At 49.3% G+C, this 21,841-nt stretch overlaps 2 protein-coding genes across 2 annotated transcripts in view; both read right to left on the reverse strand.

Annotated features, from left to right (window-relative positions):
• Positions 1–2,306: 2,306 nt before the first annotated feature.
• On the reverse strand, positions 2,307–9,606 carry LOC101354577 (E3 ubiquitin/ISG15 ligase TRIM25-like). Its single transcript, XM_004374401.1, has 7 exons — positions 9,591–9,606; positions 7,539–8,209; positions 5,651–5,746; positions 5,210–5,443; positions 3,919–4,081; positions 3,643–3,705; positions 2,307–2,866 (listed from the first exon to the last, which is right to left on the reverse strand). The coding sequence occupies exons 1-7, from the start codon at positions 9,604–9,606 to the stop codon at positions 2,307–2,309; spliced, it is 1,803 nt and encodes a 600-aa protein (XP_004374458.1).
• A 9,129-nt stretch (positions 9,607–18,735) lies between these two features.
• The window catches only part of KCTD2 (potassium channel tetramerization domain containing 2), a 17,725-nt gene continuing 14,619 nt past the window's right edge, over positions 18,736–21,841 (reverse strand). Inside the window, exon 7 of the mRNA XM_023729427.1 lies at positions 18,736–21,600. Coding sequence (XP_023585195.1) covers positions 21,571–21,600 — 30 coding nt within the window. The 3' untranslated portion in view covers positions 18,736–21,570. The remainder of the gene's footprint in view (positions 21,601–21,841) is intronic.

Here is a 21,841-nt window from a genome sequence, read left to right on the forward strand (position 1 = left end):
GGATCGAATGGTATGTCTATTTCTAGCTTTCTGAGGAATCGCCATATCATTTTCCAAAATGGTTGTATCATTTTGCATTCCCACCAGCAGTGCATAAGTGTTCCCATCTCCCCGCAGCCCCTCCAACATTTTTTATTTCCAGTGTTTTTGATTTGTGCCAGTAATGGCCCCAGGCACCCTTTTAGCTCAGTAATGAAGCCACTCCCAAGGTTCACCGTTCAGCCAAAGATTAGACAGTTCCATAAAACAAAACAGGACTAATGCAGCACAACCGTCCAGGAACAAGGACTAGAAGGCAGGAGGGGACAGGAAAGCTGGTAATAAGGAACCCAAGGTTGAGAAGGGACAGTGTTGACGTGTCGTGGGGTTGTTAACCAATGTCATAAAAAAAATGTGTACTAACTGTTTAATGGGAAGCTATTTGTTCTGTAAACCTTCATCTAAAGTACAATAAAAAATAAAAATAAAAAAATATTTGTTGAGTGCTAAGGTACCAGCAAGAGATGAGAGGTGTGTGGGTGGCATTTCAAGGACAGTCCCCACCATGATGGCTCCACAGTGGGGGAGAGGGGAGGGCAGGACACTGATGTGGATTATCCAAGAGCAATGGCTAACCTTGCCACCCCTGAAGGCCTCCCCTCTTGGTTCCCGCCATGGGCTCCAGAAATCCTTCGGCCGTTCAACACAGCTAAGGTGCGCTCAGCCACAAGCGAAGAACCTTAGCATTTTGGGTTGCTGGCCAAGCTCACCAAGGGGGCAGGTCTACTTTCCATTTGGCTTTTTGAAATTAATTAGAGTTTGAGGACCCCCAGGAGTACAACTGTGGACTCCTAGAGACCTAGGAAAGGGTGCTCCACCCCTGTGTAGACCTTCGGAACACACCCTACACACACAGCTTGTCCTGGCCGCCCCTTGCTCCAAATCACCACCTTGTAACTAGAAATTAAAACCAGTTGCCATTGAGTCAAATCTGATTCATGGCGACCCCATGTGTGTCAGAATAGAACTGTGCTCCATACAGTTTTCAATGGCTGATTTTTTAGAAGTAAATTGCCAGGCCCTTATTTTGAGGTTCCTCTGGGTGGACTCAAACTACCAACCTTTTGGTTAGCAGCCAAACATTTTAAACGTCTGCACCACCCAGGGATTCCCCAAAGTTAAGGTCACTAATTTCTCTGGGACTAGGCCAGGCGGGGGTGGAATTCAGGAACAGCCCCGTGGGTGCCGTTTGGCCTGGTTCCAGATGGCATTGCCCTAGGGTCTGTATCATTTCCTCTTCAGGGCCAATCATTAACCTTACCCAGAGCTCCCGTATCAGAAGCCACAGGAACCAGTGGCTGGTTGAGGCTGGAACTGCCGAGGTGGGCTTCACACCCTGACAGGACCCTCAGCTTCCCCAGAGGGGCTGAGTCCCCAGCTGTGACCCTGCCAGGGTCCTGGGGCAATGGCCCAGCCTGGATCCCACCTCTCAGGTAGACTTCCATGCACTCACTCACTTCTCATCTTCATAGGCACTGCCTGATGGGCAGGTCAGATGGTGGAGGCCTGGGTGCGGACAAAGCCCCTTTGCTTGTGGGCAGTGCTGCATCTGGGACGCTGAGTGGGGTGGGACGCTGGTTAGAGGGGCAGGGAAGTGTTGAAGGTGGAGGGGGGTTAAGGTTTGCCCCCAGAACAGCGCTACTTCCACACCCCTCTGGGCTATGCAATATCTGCGGTGTGAGAAGCTCTGTTCTCGGCAGTGGGGTCATTTTAGGGTCTGAGACAGGCCTGGGTTCCTGCAGCTTAACCTCCCAGTCCCCAGTTAGGCCAGTAACTCAAGACAGGCCATCTTCTGCCCCAATCCATCAGGTGCCACCTCTCAATCTGGCCACCTTGGGAGGAGCCCCAGAGAAGCCACCTGTTCCATGCCCCACCCCTCTCAGGGGACAAGGCCTTTGGGGACAGGCCCTTGAACCCCTGGTGCTGGGTAGCCAAGACCAGCCCTAAGAACTAAGGCCAGCGGTCTCTGCTAGGGCCTTGGGGGAGGGGGCTGGGCCTTCACAAGACCCTAATTGGGATCACAGGACTGTCTTCCAGCCCCGGGGAAACAGACCCCTTCTCCCGTGGCTGTGGGGAGGGAGGGTGGCCTGCTTATTTTCTTGCGGAATCTAGTCAATGGGTGGGGAGGGAGGCAGTTCCCCCTGGGCGCGCGGGATCGCGCAGGGCCCGCCACCCGCGAGGACAGCGACAGCACCGCCAGCCCTCCCGCCGGCCCAGCCAGAGCGTCAGTCCAGCTTTATTCGTGGCCGTCCCGCCGGCCGGCCGCCCTAGGCCTCGGGGCGCTGCTTGAGCGTGACCGAGGCGCCGCCGCTGACCATGACCGCGGGGTAGAGCGGCTCCAGGAAGGTGGCGAGGAAGCGGTAGATGAGGCTGGCGCCGTCCGCCACGCCGTAGAAGGCCAGGCAGCCGGCGGCGCAGTCGAGCGCCACCCCGAGCGTGCGCTGGTAGGAGCCGGGCAGCACCGTCTGCGTGTTGTTGTGCCACACGGAGAACTTGAGCGAGTCCCACTCCAGGCACCACGAGTCCGGGTTGCGGCCCAGCAGGTAGACGATGCTGCAGCGCGGGCGGCTGCCGGGCGGGGGGCCGCCGCGGCGGTAGGTGACGCCCAGGCACACCCACGAGTCGGACACGTCGGCCTCCCAGTAGTGGCGGCCCTCGGCCAGGCCGCGTGAGCACAGCACCTGCGGCCACTGCGTGAAGCCGGGGCAGAAGCCGCCTGCCGCCGCGGGCTCCAGCAGGATGCCCAGGTTCAGCACCGAGTGCGTTTCCTTGAACAGGAACAGCTCCGCGCTGGCCGTGGTGGGGTCGAAGTTCAGGTTGCAGTAGCCTGGGGACCGGGAAGGGGAGCCAGGTCAGGCCCCCAGGGGCAGGGCGCTGGGCCCCTCAGGGAGGAAGAGAGGGCTGGGTTGCATGGCCGTTTGCTTAGAAGTTCTGCGTGCTTCCATCCCAGGTGCCTAGAAGTGATTCCTCTATGCCCCCTTAAGTCCCCCACTCTGACCCCGGGGAGCAGCTGACAGAGGTAGGATGAGCTGGGTGCTGTCTGAACTCCCACCTTGGGGAGCTATGTGTGGGGTCAGGAGCTTCCCGCCTCCAACCAGGCCCTTGACATCATCTCCTTTCCATTTGTTCAGGATGCAAGCTGAGTGGGACTGAGGGAGAGGCCAGGGTTCCGGCAGTTGACTCACAGGGGGACGCCAAAGGGAAGACAACTTTGACCCTCGAGCTCTCAGAGACGTCATTGGGATTTGGCCCCCGGCCCATCCGTGCTGGCCTGGCCCAAGGGAGGCTGGTAGGCACTGGCTGAGGGCTGGGGAGGGCAGCAGAGCTGGCATCTGGGCTGTAGGCGAGGCCTTGCCTTACCCCCAGGGACGGGGTGGGATAGCGTCTTCTCCACTTCCTACCACTGCCCTGGGGTCTCTGATCCACCTTGGGTTTTCCACAGAGTCCTTCTGGGGTCCCCATTCTCAGGGGCAGGTTAGGGCGAGGGAGCTGGTATCTCTCTGGAGGCCCTGGCCTGAATGGAGGTGGGGCTGGGAAGTTGAGGCACCCAGGGGCCCTCTGCCATCTCCCCACCCTGAGGCAGAAACCACACTGTGGACTCACACTTGAGGAGTGTTTTCCTGTCCACAGCTGGGGGCAGCACCTCATAGGAGTTCATCTTAATGCCTGGGGGAGACGAAGGGGCTTTGCTGAGGACACTCTCACAGCCCAGCCTCCTTTTGGAGAGAGGTGTGGGCTTCCAGGAGGCTGCATCACCTGAGGAACGTGCACACGGGATGCCTGGGCTCCCTGCAAGTGCCCAGGACCCCAACCCAATGCCCTGTAGGGTGCTCCCACCCCCATAAGGCAGGTGATTCTCCAAGGTCACCAGGTGCTCACCCTTCAGGAGAAGCTGGTTGAGGAAGCTGAGACCCACATCCACAAGCTGGGTCCGGAGCTCCGCCAGGGTCTCTGGCATCTGGAGGAAGCTCTCCTTCTCCTCGAAGTTGGTGCCCATCAGGGGTTCCATGTGGGTGGGGAAGTGCTTCAGCCTGGGAAACTCCTGGCACGCAGGGAAGTAGCAGTAGCACCTGTTAGGTGGGGCCCAGACAGATGCCAGGAGCCCCTGCTTATGCCAGGGGCTTGGTGGCCCCAGAACCTCTAAGACCAGCAGGTAGAGCAGAAGTCACCTCTTCAAACCTGGACCTCTCCCTCCCTTCCCAGCTGTTTGGAGAGCTCAGGTTAGGGTGCTGCCCAAGGAACGGCTCGTGTGGCCTTGCGTGCTAAGCTAAGTGGGGTTTTAGAAAACTATGGGAGGAGGATTTCTTTAGAGCCTTTAACTGCTTAGTAAAAAACACCATCAAAGGCTTCCAGTTGGGCCTGGGGACGAGGCGAGCAGTAGCCCTAGAAATCAGCTCAGGGGTGTGATGGCAGCAAAGTTAAGAAAGGAGAGCTCTGTGCGGAGCTCCTAAGCACAGGGTTTGGGTAGGCCCTAGGTCTCTGTCCACAGAGAAGGCTGCTGCCACCTTCCTGGCAGCTACCGTGCCAGGGAGGAGTCCCTGGGTGGTGCACATAGTTAACATGCTCGGCTGCTGATCAAAGGGTTGGAGGTTCGAGTCCACCCACATGCGCCTCAGGAGAAAGGGCCAGTGATCTACTTTGGTAAAATCAGCCATTGGAAACTCTTATGGAGCACAGTTCTACTCTGACACACATAGGATTGCCATGAGCCAGAATTGACTCGACAGTGACGGCGGGGCCACGCCTGGGCTGAGGAATAAGATTTCAATCTAGGATCTATAGATTGTTCTGGTCTCACTTCCAGCCCAGGTCTGGGGGAGTATGGAGAAACGTCTAAGACCGTCAGATGCCCAGCATCCTAGGGCAAGCCCCCATCTGTTCCAGGGAAATGATGGCATCACCTTAGGGTCTGAAAAAAGGAAGAACTTCCCAAAGGATAAGGCTGAGCTCCGAGGTAGAGGAGAAGCTGAGGGTGTTGGTATAAACTCGGGCTCCCGTCAGCTCAGGACCAGTGACCTGGGTTGGGGAGGCTCCCTGAGGCAGGGGACTGGACCAAGGGATGCTGATAACTTGATCCAAGGCCTGGGCAGATCTGGTGTGTTCAGGTGTTTGGGGTGGTGGGGGAGTGAAGTTGTCATAGGGCCCCGGACAGAGGTGGCAGGAGACTTGCCTGCAAAAATTGCTGGTCGCTCTGGTTGGTGAGCAGGGTGCGGAGCCGGACACTGTCCTCCTCTAGCTCCAGGAGCCGGCTGTGGCTCCGCTGGATGGAGCTGCCCAGTTTCCCCAGTGCAGTGGCCTCCTCTCTCTCCACAAACTCCAAGACCTTTACCTGCAGCTGTTTGATCTCCTGGATTATCTCTGAGAAGCAGGTGTTCACCTCATTGCGCATTTTCTGGGTCAGTTTCTGGCCGGGGCGGGGAGGGGACGTAGAGAGGCATCCCTGAGCCCCACCTTGGGGCCCCCACTGCCATGGCCCAGAGTCGGCCCAGGCATCTGCTTCTATCTGCCTGGCCCGCGCCATCCCCTCCAAGCCCGGAGAGTTCCCTCAGCCGGATTCAGGGCCCTGGGGGAGCCTCGGTTTGGGATGGGGGACTCGGCAGGCCAACCTTACCGAGAGTGAGGCCACTCGCCCCTGGTGCTTCTGGTTGTCAGAGGTGACGATCAACATCTGGTTCTCCACGTTGGCCTGGACCTTCCGAACCTCCACCTGGGGTGAGGGGTGAGGTGGAGGAGGAGGGGCCCTTGACTCAGAGAAGTGGCTAGGAGAAGCCCATCTGCAAGCAACCCCATGTCAAAACCCGGAAGAGATATACCACTCGCATTCATCTGCTCTGCTCAAATGAGAATGAGAGAGAAAGGCCAGAGCTGAAGGGTAGATGGCTCCACAGCCCACCCTTCTGCTCCAGGTCTCTCACCCCTGAGAGCCTGTTTCCCCATTCTTAGGGATCAGGTTCTCTGTTCCTGACAGTGGTGATAATAGAGTTTCAGGTCACAGGAAAGGGCTGTGAAGGGTTCAGGGGCTGGAGAGGCCTAAGAAGCAGTGGAGTCAGGAGAGGCACATCAGCTATGGAGCCATCTGGTTCCCTGGGGCAGCACTGCCAAGTCCAGAGCAGGACTGTGTTCCCAAGCCCTTCTGCATAAGCCATTACTCTCCACCCGTTCCAGCAATGATTTATTTTAGAACGGTGCTATTCCAAGTGCTTGTCCATGAACTGTTGCTGGTTCGCAACAAAATAAGGAGATTGTGTGGGATTGTAAGTAAATGCATTGCTTCCTTCATCGAGAATGTTTTGCCATGAAAAAAACGTCAGCTAAACGAAACAGTGTGCTTAGCGATGTAGTTGGTTTACATTCTGGTGCAAGCTCCTTGTTTTGCTATGGACTGTTAACAGGTCACTGAGTGGCTATGTTAGACAAGCACTCTTATAAAATATACATGATAGAATACCTAAAATATAATAAAAAGCCATACAAATATACTAAAGAAAATTTGAAAGTAGAGAAAAGGAGGGCATTCACTCAATCTAACATAATGTGTTAATATTTTGATGTTTTCTTTTAGCCTTTTTTTTTCCTGTGCGAAAAACTTTTTGTTTTTTTTTTTAACTGTAGGATATGATGTATGCCTGGAAAGAAAGGCCTAGCAATCTACTTCCAAAAAATTCAGCCATTGAAAATCGTATGGAGCACAGTTCTACTCTGACACATGGAGTTGCCACAAGTAGGTATCAACTTAATGGCAACTGGTTATGTTGTTAGGTGCCATTGAGTCAATTTCTGCACAGAGAGACCCATGTGACAGAGTAGGATTGTCCTATAGGGTTTCCTAGGCTACCTTTATGGGAGCAGATGGCCAGGTGTTTCTCCCTCAAAGCGGCTAGGTGGGTTTGAACCACCGTGGTAGTTGCTGCTAGTCGCCTTTGAGTTGATTCTGACTCATGGCAATTCCATGTGTGCAGAGTAGGCCTGCCCAGTAGGGTTTTCAAGTCTGTGACGTTTCAGAAGCAGATCGCTAAGCCTGTCTTCCGAGGCATCTCTGGGTAGGTTCAAACTGCCAACTTTTTGGCCAGTAGTTGAGCGCTTAACCATTTGCACCACACAGGGACTCTTTACTGGTTATAGTACATACAGTTTTGGATCCTTATTCATTTAATTGAGGAGCCCTGGTGGCACAAGCGTTAAGCGCTCTGCTGCTCACTGAAAGGTGAGTGGTTGGAACCTACCAGCTGCTCTGTGGGAGAAAGATGTGGCAGTCTGCTTTTATAAAAATTACAGCCTTGGAACCCTTATGAGGCAGTTCGACTCTGTCCTATAGGGTCACTATGACTTGGAATTGATTTGACAGCACACGACAACAACATTCATTTAATTAGCACTTTTTCACGTCATGACAAGGGTCTGGTGACCACCACATTAATGTCTGCATAATTTTCCTTCAAGGAAATACACGCCCTGGGCTTGTGAGAACCGAGAGTCCCCCGCCTCCCGGCCGCCCTCACCTCCTTGCAGGCACGCTCCTTCTCCAGGGGGATGGTGTCGTGGTTCTTGTGTTCCTCCAGCAGGCAGGCGCCGCACACGCAGGAGCCTTCCGTGCGGCAGTACAGCCTGCGGAGCTTTCGATGCTTACGGCACACGCGGTTCTTGATGTCCCTCACAGGCTCCAGCAGCCGGTGGCCCTGGAACACCTTGTCCTCGAAGTGGCTGCGCAGGTGCCTCTCACACAGGGAGGCCACGCACTGCAGGCACGACTTGATGGACTTGAGCTTCTGCAGGGAACAGAAGTCACAGGGCACATCCCCCGGCCCGGCCACGTTCTGCAAGGACCTCTCGGCCTGGCCCTTGGTCTGGACGAAGCAGGCCACCATTTCCCCAAGGATGACATTCTTGCAGAGGCAGGGCCTAGAGGGGAAGCTCTGTCGGCACTGGGGGCAATAGGGCATCTCACCCATGGCAGTCTGATGGTCCCAGAACCCTTGGAGGCAGGCCATGCAGAAATTGTGGCCGCAGGAGGTGGTGACTGGGTTGTGGAACACCTCCAGGCAAATGGAACAGAGGACTTGGTCCTCCAGCGTTCGGAGCTTGCTGTTGTTACTTGTCAGGGGTCGGCCTTGGGGAAGTCTTGAGGGCTGGGCAGAGGGCCGTGGGGCTGGGGCTTCATCCTGGACGGGCCCTGGGAAGATAAAGGCAAAGCAGGCTGAAGCCAGGGCAGAGGCTGAAGGGGCTTTGAGGGGTACACGCCTTCACTTGGAAGCAGCCGCTTGCCCTTGGGGCAGAGGAGCTATGTCATCTGCCAACACTACTTCCCCCGCAACCCCGGAAAAAAAAAAAAAGTTGCCGTGGAGTTGATTCCAACTCATGGTGACCCCATATGTTATAGCGTAGAACTGCTCCATAGGGTTTTCTTGGTTGTAATCTTTACGGGGAGCCCTGGCTAAGCATTCGTGTTTAAGCATTCGGCTGCTAACCTAAAGGTTGGCAGTTCAAATCCATCAGCCGCTCCTTGGAAACCTTATGTGGCAGTTCTACTCTGTCCTATAGGGTCACTATGAGTCGGAATCAACTTGATGGCAACAGTCTGGTTTGGGTTTAATCTTTACAGAAGGAGCCCTAGTAGCACAATTAACCAAAAGGTTGGTGGTTCAAACCCATTCTGTGGGAGAAAGACCTGGCGATCTGCTTCTGTAAAGATTACAGCCAAGAAAACCCTATGGGGCAGTTCTACTCTATGGCACAGTTCAACAACAACAATAATCTTTATGGAAATAGATTGCCAGGCCTTTCTTCCATGGTGCTTCTGGGTGAGTTTAAACTGCCAACCTTTAGGTTAGTGTTGTTGTTAGGTGCCACTGAGTCTGTTCCAACTCACAGCAACTCTGTGTACAACAGAACACTGCCCGTCCTGCGCCATCCTCACAATTATGCTTGAGCCCGTTGTTCCTCTTTTTTTGCTGACCCTCTACTTTACCAAGCATGATGTCCTTCTCCAGGTACTGGTCCTTTCTGATGACATGTCTAAAGTACATGAGACGAAGTCTTGCCATGCTCACTTCTAAGGAGCATCCTGGCTGTACTTCCAAGACTTTCTCATTCTTCTGGCAGTCCATGGTATATTCAACATTCTTCGCCAACACCTTAATTCAAAGGCATCGGTTCTTCTTTGGTCTTCCTTATTCATTGTCCAGCTTTCAAATGCATAGGAGGCGATTGAAAACACCGTGGCTTGGGTCAGACGCACCTTAGTCCTCAAAGTGACAGTTTTGCTTTTTTAACACTTGAAAGAGATCTTTTGCAGCAGATTTGCCCAATGCAATGTTTCGTTTGAGTTTTTGACAAGCACAAACCATTTGTATCCCCCGGGGCTTCTTGCCAATCCCCAGGGAGGCATAAACTGGGGACGGAGCACGTAATAAGATCGTATGTTCTTTTCCCAGCTCTAACTCCTGGAATAAAACCTGGACAAGAGGGTGGATGGGGAAGAAGTGACATCGAGACAGGAGAAAGGAGCCACTGCCTTGGCACATCAGAGGAGGGCGCTAAGCACAAGTACTTACATGAGGCTCCCTTCATGTTGGGGGAGACCCAGGGATTCAGCTGCCCTGTGATGGCGGAAGAGCACGTGGGCACTCAACCAGCAGGCCTCTCCCCTGGCCCTGTTCCACCGGTGCTGGCGTGTGCCTATCACCCAGTGTGCCTCGGCCCCCAGCTTCTTATATCTCTTAGGGTCTGATGACTGCCTTCTCACCTTTCCCTTTTGCTGCTGGTTTTCAGTCACTTTCAAGGGAGCCCTTCCTGGAAGACTGACGCCCCACAATTCTGCTCCATGACCTCACAATTCACGTGGGAACAGCCCCAGGATTCCAGTTGTGATGTCAGCAGGGCAAAAGGAGTATCACCGGACATATGGTTGCACTGGTCCTTTGGTCTCTCTTCGGGTGATCTCTTTCCTCCACATCCTTCAGCCCGGGAGGCAGAGAATGTGCCGGCACCTGGGGTCACCTGTAGTGGACCTAAGCCTCTCACATACCGGCCAGAGAGGGAGAATGGTGACTAAGTGGCAGCAGGATCCTGGTAACTCGTTTAATCTCTCTGGACCATGGTTGTTCTCTTGTGAGTCAACAGGGTTGTTGGAAGAGATGATATTTCAAGGCCCCTTTGGTTGCCATGTGCCCTGGTGGCACAGGGCTGCTAACTGAAAAGTTGGCGGTTTGAACTCACCACCCGTTCTGTGGGAGAAAGATGTGGCAGTCTGCTTTTCATAATGATTACAGCCTTGGAAACCCAATGGATTGCTATGAGGCAGAATCGGCTGGACAGCAAGGGGTTTTGGTCGCCATGAGTCAGAGTCGACTCAAGAGTAACCTTTTTTTCCCCTGGGTCTAAATTTGACAGATTCAAACGTTATCTGATTGGTGACCCTAAAGATTGCTGCTTCCATTCTGGTTCTGACCCTTGGAAGAAAAAAGGGACAAGATAAGCTGAAGAAAGACTCTTATCACCCTGTGTAGTCGCTTTTCAGGTCTTTCTGCTTCCCATTCTCTCCCACCCAACAGCCTAAACGCTCTGAAAAGTTTTCTTCATGTTGCTCTCCTGCTCAAAAACACTGGCTTGGCTGCCCTGATTGAATAGAAATGGCAAACAGGAGGCTCCCTTTCTCATTCCCAATCTCAGAGGAAACATTTTCAGTGTTTCTCCATTAAGTGTGATGGTTACTCTAGGTTTATTATAGATACCTCAAATCAGGTGAACAAAATTTCCTTCTATTCCTCCTTTGCTAAGAGTTTTAAAAATCTTCAGTGGGTGTTGTATTTTATCCGATGCATTTTCTGTGCCTAATGAAATGAGCATAATCTTTCTCTCGTTTATTCTTTGAGTGTGGTGAATTTACATTTACTGATCTTCAATTATTAAACCAACCTTGATTCCTGGAGTGAACCCTACAAACCCTACTTGGTCGTGGTGTGTTGTGCTTTTTTTTTTTTCTTTTGTAACAGCTTTATTGAAATATTAATTCATATATCACACAATTCACCTATTTAAAGTATACAATTCAAGGGTTTTTAGTATATTCACAGAGTTGTCAAACATTAATTACCACAGTCAATTTTAGAACATTTTCATCACTTCAAAAAGAAATCCAGTACTCTTTAGCTATCACGCTCCAGCCCCTCAGCTCTTGGCTTTCATGATCTTCTCTGTTGTATGTTTGCTTTCTATTTCGTGTTTGCTTTCTATTTCATTGATTTCTTCTCTTTATCATTTCCTTCCCTTTACTTCTTTGTGTTTAAGTTTCTGTTCTAAGTTCCTGAGATGGATGCTTAGATAATTGATTTTCACCTTACTTATTTAGTTAATATATTCATTTTCCCTCTAAATATGGATTTTACTGCACCCTATAGTAAAATAACATTGTTGTTACCATTCAGTTCAATATATTTTCAAAATGTTTACTGTGATTTCCTGTTTGACCCATGGGTTATTCAGAAGCATGTTGCTTTATTTTGAAATATACAGTTATTTTCTAATTATCATTTTCTGTTATTAATTTCTAACTTAATTCCACTATAATCAGATAATATACTCTAATTTAAATCTTTTGGATTTTGTGGAGACTTGCTTTATGGCTCAGAACATGGTCAATTTAGCTAACTGTTCCATACACTCTTGAAAAAAATGTATATTCTGCAGTTGCTTGATGGCAATATTCCACATATATTCATTAGTGAAGTTTGTAAACCATGTTGTTCAAAGAAGCTATATCCCTACTGGTGTTTTTATTTTTTATTTTATTTTATTTTTTGTCTGCTTGTTTTAACAGTTACTGAGAGATGTCATCACAAATTTCCTGCAATTATTATGGATTTGCCTGTTTCTCTTTTTAGTTTGATCAATTTTGAGGCTAGGTGATTAGATTCATATCAAGTTTGAATTGCCATTTTTCTAGTGAATTGTAATTTTATAATTATTGATTTTTTGTTAATCAATTTTATCCTTACTCTCTATTAGCTTGATAATTATACATTTTCCCACTGTTTTGGGGGGGGGGAGTTACCCAAGAAATTATAACATGCATCCATGACTGATCAAAGTCTAATATAAATTGTTATTTTTCTCTCTTCTTAGACAATGGAAAAGCCCTAAAATACTTTAACTCCATTTACATCGTCCCAACTTTTATTATTGTTGTGTATTTTAATCCTATGTCTATTTTAAACCCAGCCAGAATCCTCCTTAGAAGCAAGGATGGTGAGACTTTGTTTCACATACTTTGAACATGTTATTAGGAAGGACCAGTCCCTGGAGAAGGACATCATGCTTGGTAAAGTAGAGGGTCAGCAAAAAAGAGGAAGACCCTCAACGAGATGGATTGACACAGTGGCTGCAACAATGGGCTCAAACATAGGAACAACTGTGAGAATGGTGCAGGACCAGGCAATATTTCGTTCTGTTGTACATAGGGTCACTATGGGTCGGAGCTGACTCAACGGCATCTAACAACAACAACAACAAACCCATAGACATTATTGTTTGTACAGTCAATATTTATTTAGATCAATTCACATATCTACCTTTTTAATTACTTTCCACTCTTTCCTTTGTCTCAGAGCTTCCATCTGGCTCATTTTCTTTCTGCCTAAAGAACACCTTTTAGTATTTCCTTCAGTGCGGGTCTGCTGGGTGACAAATACTCCCAGTTTTTGGTTGTTGATAATCTTCATTTCACAGTCATTCATTCTAGGTTGGCAGCTGTTTTCTTTAAGCACTTTGGAGATTTAATTCTATTGTGTTCTGGCTCCCATTTTTTTCTGTTGAGAGGTTGGCTGTCAATCTTATTGCTGCTCCTTTGAAGCAACCTGTCTTTTTCTCTCCCTTCTGGTTGCCTTAAAGGGCGCTAGTGGTGCAGTGGTTAAGTGCTCGGCCATAAGGTTGGCAGTTCGACACCACCAGCCACTCTGCAGGACTAAGATGTGGCAGTCTACTTCCATAAAGATCACAGCCTTGGAAACCCTACGGGGCAGTTTGACTCTGTCCTATAGGGTCACTATGAGTCAGAACTGACTTGACGGCAATGGGATATTTTGGTCTGGTTGCTTTTAATATTTTCTCCATATTTAGTTTTTATCTGCTTTATTACAATATACCTAGATGTGTTTTATTTATCCTGCTTGAGATTTGTAGTGATTCTTGAATCTGTGGCTTGGTGTCTTGCATTATTTAAGAAAAATTATTAGTCATTATCTTTTTAAATATTGTATCTGTTCCATTCTCTTTTTTTTCTCCTTCTTGAGTTTCACCAGTTATATTTATTTCCAATCTTTACACCATGAATTATATTTTCTTCTGATCTGTTTTTTAGTTTTCTCTTCTGGTGAGTCAAATTTGCTATCAAACCTATCCACTGATTCTTAATTTCAGTAATTGTATTTTTTTAGTTCTAGAATTTCCATTTGTTTCTTCTTTATAGTTTCTAGCTCACTGTTGAAATTATCAGTGTTTTCTTTTATTTTCTTGAATACATTATGCATAGTTATTTTTTAGTCCATGTCTAATAACTCCATTATCTGTATCCCCTGTGGGTTTCTTTCTATTATCCATCATTTCTCCTGATGTTTAATCACATATTCTTTTGTCCTCATATGCCCATAGTGTCTCCTCATATGCCTATTATTTTATTATTAAAAATTTTAAACTTACACAAAAGTAGAGAGACCAATAAAATGAACCCCTATGTACCCTTCACCCATTTACATCAACACATGGTCAATCTTGTTTCATTTACATGCCCTCCTATTTCTCCCTGTCTCACTGTATTATTTTAAAGCAAGTGACAAACACATAGTTTCATCCACAAACACTTCTGTATCTATTTTTTTTTATAAATAGACTATTTTTTTATTGTTGTACTTTAGTGGAAGTTTACAATTCAAGTTAGTCTCTCATACAAAAATTTATACATTGTTATGTGACCCTAATTGCTCTCCTTATACTGTGACAGCACACTCCTCCTTTCCACCGCTGATTTCCCGTGTCCGTTCAACCAGCTCCTGACCTTCTCTGCCTTCTCATCTCACCTCCAGACGGGAGCTGCCCATTTAGTCTCATGTATCTACTTGAGCTAAGAAGCACACTCTTCACAGGTATCATTTTATGTCCCATGGTCCAGTCTAATCTTTGTCTGAAGAGTTGGCCTTGGGAATGGTTTTAGTTCTGGGTTGACAGAGAGTCCGGGGACCATGCTCTCTGGGGTTCCTCCATAGACTTTATTTTTTAGAGTAGTTCTAGGTTTACAGGAGAATTGTGCAGTAAGTACAGATAGTTCCTGTTTACCCTCTGCTGCCAGCACATTGTTTCTCCTACTGACATCTTGCATTCCTGTGTCTGTCCCTATTTTTTAAATAATTTTCTTTTTTTAACCCAAACAAAGCACAGTACCATTATCACACACACATATACACACAAATTCCCTCATATTAATTAATGTTTAAATTTATCAAATTGTCACGTAAAAGTCTTTTTTACTCTTGTTAGCTAAAGTCAGAATCCAAATAAGGTGCTCACACTGCATTTGGTTGTCTAAAGTCTCTTTCAAATAACTGCTCCATTGTCCTCATTTTTCCCCTTGCCACTCATTTGTTGAAGAAACAGAGCCATTTATCCTCTATTTCCTGTCTCCTGTAAGCTGTTAAAACTCAGCTTCAATTTTTTGGCAAGAAATCTTTCATAAGTGGTGTACTTGCTATTGCATAACATCAGAGAGCACATAATGTCTGATTATCTCTGCCTGGTCAATGTTCACTGTGTAGTGGACATGGTGTATGAAAAATAAGAGAGATAATTTGAGGCTAAGGGTGATATTATATTCCTTCAGAATAGATTTATGACTGCTTCTGGAAGGAGGCTAGGAGAACTAGTAATCTAAATCACTGTAGTCCAAGCAGGGATTGAGATGATTCAAAGTTAGGTTCCATTCTTCTCAGAGGTCTGGTCTCTTTCTGGCTCATCCTTTCTTCCAGGGTGTACTTCTTCAGGATTCCAACCCAGGGTCCCCTCCTTGGCACACCCGGAGCTCCAATATTTGTTCCAGAATTATCAGATACCTCCAAGGAAAAGTGGATCTAAATGCTGGGTTCACATCTTTGGATTTCCTCCTTCTCCTGGATCTTCGCCCCGTAAGTCTTTGCTGCTTTGTTAGATCTCTGGGATATATGTGTGCTCTCTCTCTCAGTTTTTCTAGTTGTTCTCAGAGAGAGAGCGTAAGTCCTGGCTGCCTCCCTGCCTCCAGCAGGTGACTCACTTTTGGATTGTTCAGTGCCTAGCACAGTACTGGGCGTGCAGTGGCGGTGCAGTGCAAGGCAACAAGGCAATGTTTCTTCTTGTCCTGATGGGTCCCAGACCTGAGTGATACTAGACATAGGTGGCATGACTTCCTGAACCTGCCAACCCCATCCCTCTCTGCCTTTAAGGTCTAGTTCAAGAGCCCTGTGAAACCCTTCTTTTTCCAAGATGTGCTTATTGGCTATACATCACAACAGAGCAAATATTTTGAAGATATTTTGACCCTCAGTATGTGTTGCTCTTTGATCTGCCAAATTTGTCAACAGTACCATGTGCAAAAAGTGATTAGAGTGAAATGTGTTTAGAAAGAATAGCCCAACTTTGGACAAAAAGCAATCCAAGAATATCTGCAGGAACTTGCTCACAATTTCCTCACAGAAAAGCTAGTACACACTATTGATCTTCTATCCATTTGGTAACTTTTTTTTTATTAGAAATAACTAACAGAAAACTGGCATCAGTTAAAAACACACAAATTTAGATGTATAAGCCTTAGATTTTGAACTGCAAAATTTGACTTGGGAACAATAAGCATGGAGGAAGTAATAGCCCCAAAAGAAAACCTATAAGGGCAAAAGTTAGAATTGGTCAATTGAATTAACTTTTCACTGTAAACTCTCATGGAGAACAATGGCCTTAAAGAAAATATTTTTAAGTAAAAATGGAAATAGGAAAACTTAGAAACAATTTAATTGCGCTGTATAGAAAACCAATCAAGGAATTAAACTGGCTTACTAAAGTAATAGCGTTCACTATAGAGGAAAGTTTTATTGAGGAAAAATTTTCTGTGTGGTATGATTCTTATTAAAAATATAGCACTGCACTGCCACCTGGGCTTCATGACTGAGCAGATCTGGTGAAACTCAAATTATCTGTGGCAGATAGTGATGCTGTGTGGCGCCTCAGAGGGCACTGCTGGTTCAGTGGTAGAATTCTCCTTCCATGCTGGAGATCCAGGTTTGATTCCTGGCCAATGTACCTGATGCACAGCCACCACACATCTGTCAGTGGAGGCTTACATGCTACTCTGATGCTGAACGGGTTTCAGCGGAGCTTCCAGATTAAGACAGACTAGGAAGAAAGGCCTGGCCATCTACTTCCAGAAAGAAGCAGATGAAAACCCTATAGACCACAATGGTCTGATCCACAACCATTGACTAGACTGGGCAGTGTTTTGTTCCATTGTGCCTGGGATCAGCATGAGTTAGGGGTTGGCTAGATGGCAGCTAACCACAACATGGAGCCTCTGGCAAGTCCCAGCTGAAGAATCACCATGCAGAACTTTAGGGTTTCCAGGAGATCCGTGCCCTCTTCTGCAGTTGACTATTCCTGGTGGTGTAGTGGTTAAGAGTTTGGCTGGTAACCAAAAGGTTGGCAGTTCAAATCCACCAGCAGCTCCTTGGAAATGCTATGGGGCAGTTCTACCCTGTCCTGTAGGGTCACTATGAGTTGGAATCGACTTGATGGCAGCGGGTTTGGTTTGGTTATTCTCCTTTTAGACGCCTCGGTAGCGCAGTGGTCAAGCGCTCAGCTGCTAACCGAAAGGTCAGTGGTTCCAACCCACCAGCCACTCCTCGGGAGAAAGATGTGGCTGTCTATTTCCTTAAAGATTACAGCCTAGGAGTTATACTTGTGAGGAGTGTGCCTCTTAGCTCAAGTAGATACAAAAGGCTAAACAGGTAGCTTCTGTCCAGAGGTGAGATGGGAAGGTAGAGAGGTTAGGAGCTAGTTGAATGGACATGGGGAATCAGGGGTGGAAAGGAGGAGTGTGCTGTCACAGTATGGGGAGAGCAATTAGGGTCACATAACAATGTATGTATAAATTTTTGTATGGGAGACTAATGTGAACTGTAAACTTCATCTAACTATAATTAAAAAAAAAAAAGTTTACAGCCTAGGAAACCCTATGGGGCTGTTCTACTCTGTCCTACAGAGTCGCGATAAGTCAGAACCAACAGCAGTGGGTTTGGTTTTGGGGGGTTTATTCTCCTTTTGAGAAACAGCTCCTGCCTTGTACTGGGCCCTGGCAGAGACGAGTGCTTGACCACAGGCATCACGTGACCATGTGATCTGACCCCATGAGGCAATGTGAGGAGTAAGTCACACACCTGGAAGGAGAAACTGTCTCTCAGACATGGCCGCAGTGACTGATGGCATTTCGTGTCTCCTCACTTGCAGAGAGGGTGAGAACATGTTTGTATAAAGGGTGGCTGCCTCTTGTTGTATGAAGGCATACACTTGTTTTTACCATTGTATGAAAGTTCATATAGGTGTAGAAGCTTGTCTGTGGTTATTATGTTACTGTCTCTCAGCCCAAGCCCACCCTCAGTGGTACCGGGGCTGGGAAGCTGCGAGCCACATTTCTCCTTTACCAGCGCGCTCCTTGACAGCTCTGCGTTAAAGGCCAGAGGGACGAGAAGGGACAGACTCCTTCCTGTTGTCAGCAAAGCCACAGCAACCGTGCTCCAGGCTGGCAGCAAGAGCTGGCTCCAGGAGCAGCCAACTGTCGGTTTGTTGGCAGCCTCGCCACACGCCTGGCAACAGCCTCCCTGAGCCCCTCACAGACACCAGCTCCTCCTCCGAACTCTGTTGTTGGGGGTTGTTGATTCCGACTCATAGCAACCCCATGTGACAGAGCAGAACTGCCCCACAGGATTTCCTGGGCCGTAATCTTTATGGAAGGAGGCTTGGGGGCGCAGTGGTTCAGCACTTGGCTGCTAACTGAAAGGCCGGGCGGTTCACGGGAGGATGGTGTGGCAACTACATTCTGGGAAACCCTACAGAGCAGTTCCACTCTATGAGTGAGAATCGACTTGACGGCACACAACAATCTTTACAGAAGCAAATTGCCAGGTCTTTCTCTCGTGGAGCCACTTGGGTGGGATGAACCATCAGCCTTTAGGTTAGCAGCCGAGCTCTGCACTCTACATTTCAATAACCCCGAGCTCTTCCCCTCCTTGTCCTGGCTGTGGCTGCACCCTGCAGTCACTGCTGCTGTGACAGCTCAGTGTGCCCTTGGCCCTTCCCTCCCGCCATGCCTGGGTGACAACACTGTCAATTCCCTTTTAAAGTAACTGCCGTGGTCTGTCTCCTGATTGGACCCCCAGACAACTACACACGTTGCTCACCGAGGTTTCTCAGACTCAGCAAAATGAAGGGGGGGTGGCCCAACCGCCCCAGCCGCCGGCAGTGTTGGCAGCAGCAGAAGTGGGGCTTTTGTGAGCTGCCCCGCTGGAAAGGTGCAGGGAAGTTCATCTCCTGAGAACAGTTTGAGAATTATCAACAGGAAGTGGGAGTGGACACCAGGGAGCGGGCAGGGATGGAAAACACACAAGAGGTTTCAAGATTTCAAAGTCTGTTTCATTGTCTTTATTGACAAAAAAAGTCACAGCATTTCAGACTTGATTTAAACACACAGATGGCAGCAAAGGGCACCAACGAGTGACAGGCACGGCACCTAACGCTGGGTCAAAGGCCATGGTGGAGGGGCGGAGTCCTCGCACCCTACGCCCTCAGCAGCTCTAGCCCTCCCCCACACCTCACAGACACCCTGAGATCAGATACAAACGTGCAGAAACAAGTCACTTCCGAGGAGGTAGGGCCCCCTCTCTGCCAAGGAAAAGGACCAGGTTCTAAGAAAAGGGAAGCGTTACCACTTGTCGCCAGCACAAGATGCCAGTCTGCTCCCCGGCCCTCGCTCCTGGGGCAGGAAAGGCAGGAAGACATGCCCTGCCTGGCAGCACGGGTCACCTGACACCCCCGCTCCAGACTGATGGGCAGCCGAGCTCCCAAGCTATCAGCCAGACTCTCTGGGGGAGAAGCTCCAAGAAAGACCACCACCTTGGCTCATAAAGGACTTGGGTAAAACACTTTCCCAGAAACCCTAAGGAACAACTCGTCCTCAGATTCCCGGAGTACTGGGACAGTTCCAATTGCCACTGGGCTGCAGTGAGGAGGGGTCTTGGTGAAAGCCACCCTCTAAGAGCTGTGTCATTTGTGTGCTTCTCAGAGCACTTAGTTTGGGGCTCAACTGTGGTCTTTTTACAGGACCGGTGGTGGAATTCTGAAAAGTAAGAATAAAAACACATCCATGAGGTCCCTGCCCAACGTCTGCCCTCCAGCCCTCTCCTCTCCTTCTTGCCGACCCTGGTGATAAGGCTGGGGTTGGGACCGGAGGCATCCACTCCAGCCCGTGCCGACTGCCAGGCAGGCCCCAGAAAGCAGAGAGGGACCAAGGGCCTAAACTAATTAGCATGATGGGCACAGGCCCCAGCATAGCTTCTCTTCCTCCTGGTCAGTCACGCATCACTTGCTCTAATTGGCCAGAGCGCCTCTCCCAAAGCCTGATCCTGCTCTGGTCCCAGCAGCTCATTCCGTTTTCTTTACTTTTCCTTGACTCGATCCAAATCTTTGTTTTCCCTAAAAGATATGACAGAATGGATGCCTGTGACCTTTCTGAAGGGGTGGCTGCTTTCACTGTAGGTAAAAGTTCTAACACTTTATGGCTGTGAAAATACTGGGCACGGACCAGGCCTTCTCAGGCGCCAACGCGTGTACTTACATTGGTGTGGAGACGGACAGGTATCAGCAGACCCCCAGCACCTTGGGTACACACATTTCTAGCCTAGTCTACAGACACACAGAAAGAAGGGAAACAGTGAGGTTCCTAGGGAAGAGTTATACCATCTGGGCTCGGGCGGGTCACAAGCTCAAAACACATTTAACACAGTCTTTTGCAAAAACCACTCCCCTTGGCCTGCCTCTTAGGCAGGTGAGCTGTGCAGACAGAGAACCTCTGCTTTGAAGGTGCCAGGAGTGACTGGCCTGCGCTGTGGCCTTTCACAGGTGGAACGTCCCCAGAGGCACCTTCTCCACACAACTGGCCGAACTACTGAAGTTATCCGGGGAAAAATAAGGATTCTCTGGCCTTTTTGCATTCCACGACTGCTCACCAAGGCTCCAAAGCTCAGGGAGAAAGTCCAGACAGAAGCTCTGTGGTTGTGGCCCAAAGAAGGGCTTATAAGGACTTGGTCCTCGGCGCCCACAGAAATGAGCAAGGTGGGGAGTGGCTCAGAGATGCAGCGCTCCGCAGATGACCCGGCCGACGTGCACACTGCTGGGGTGGCATGGAGGCTTGCAGACCGCAGGGGCCAGGCTTGCCAAGGTCAGAAACTGGGGGAGGCACAAGTACCACAGGCTCAGTCAAGGTATTTCCCAGGGACAGTCACGGAAATAACACTTTCAGATACCACAACCTAACACATTTGGCAACTTTCAAAGAAACACCCTTCCCCACCCCAAGTCACCAGAGGGTCTACAAAGTCCCTCTATCCTAGGTCCAGTTTAGAAGGACAGGAAAGGAAGGTAGGGTAAATGGGGGTGAGAAAAGGCTGCAGAAGCAGTTCTACCAACGAACTACGGCTCCCGTTCCTCCAGCTGTCTGAGTCAGTGCAGGATGCAGCCTGTCTCAAACCTCTTCTCAGGGAGCAAGCAAACCCTCTGGAGGGTCCAGGCTGCTGGAGACAAATGAGGCAAAGCTGACGTGGGAGCAGCCGAGGGTCTGGATTCCAAGCAGCAATTGCCAACATCCAGCCACATCACAGACCCAGGGAGAGAACACCCGGGCAACCCCTCCTCCAAGTGGCTCTTGTTCAAAAGGAATAAGGGGTACTTGGGCAACTCTATCCCTTATCCAAAGCTTCAAGTCCGTCAGACCAACTGAGGCTAGAATTCTCTGCATCCTCTGCATTAAGGGAGCAAAGAAGAGGAGACTGTTACAAAGCAGCTGCAAACATCCACCTTGGCACACTCAGGTGAAAACACGGCACAGCTCGGAGACACATCCTCTTTCGCTTGCTCCAGGTCCTCGTGGTGCAGGCCATTTACAAGGAGTGGGGCCCTCCTCTTCCCCTTCCCCCAGATCCCCATAAAGGCTCCAACTGGGAACCGGGCCCAGCTGCTGTGATAAAGGTTTGTTATAACACTGGCTAAGAAAACAAAAGCAGGTTTCTGTCTCCGGATTCCTGCAGGTGGGGGTGGGGGTTCCTTTGGTTTTGACGGAACACTTCTCCACTGGGGCCAGGCCTGGCTTGGCTTGGCAGCAGCTCGGTGACTGTACAGGAGCAGGAGTAACTTCAGAGAGACGCTCTGCTGGACTGCTCTCCTGACCATTAGGATCTGGCGTGTCAGACTCTTCATTTACATCCGAGATCCTCTCTCCTGAAGAATCTGAAAGTGGAAGGCGGGGAGAGGGCTGAGGCATGCGTGGACTCTGGACACACACTGTTTCCAGGCTGAAGGTGCTCAGCAGATTGGTGAGGGAGAAGAAAGGGGCTGCAGATAACCCCGGTTCTCCCAGGAAGCAAGGCAGGGTAGAACCTCGAACCTACCCGAGACACTCTGGCTGGGATAGACAGTGTGCTGCCGGACCAAAGTTTCCCCGAACCTACCCGAGACACTCTGGCTGGGA

The sequence above is a fragment of the Trichechus manatus genome, unplaced genomic scaffold (genome assembly GCF_000243295.1).
Source record: "Trichechus manatus latirostris isolate Lorelei unplaced genomic scaffold, TriManLat1.0 scaffold00028, whole genome shotgun sequence".
Taxonomy (NCBI): Eukaryota; Metazoa; Chordata; class Mammalia; order Sirenia; family Trichechidae; genus Trichechus; species Trichechus manatus.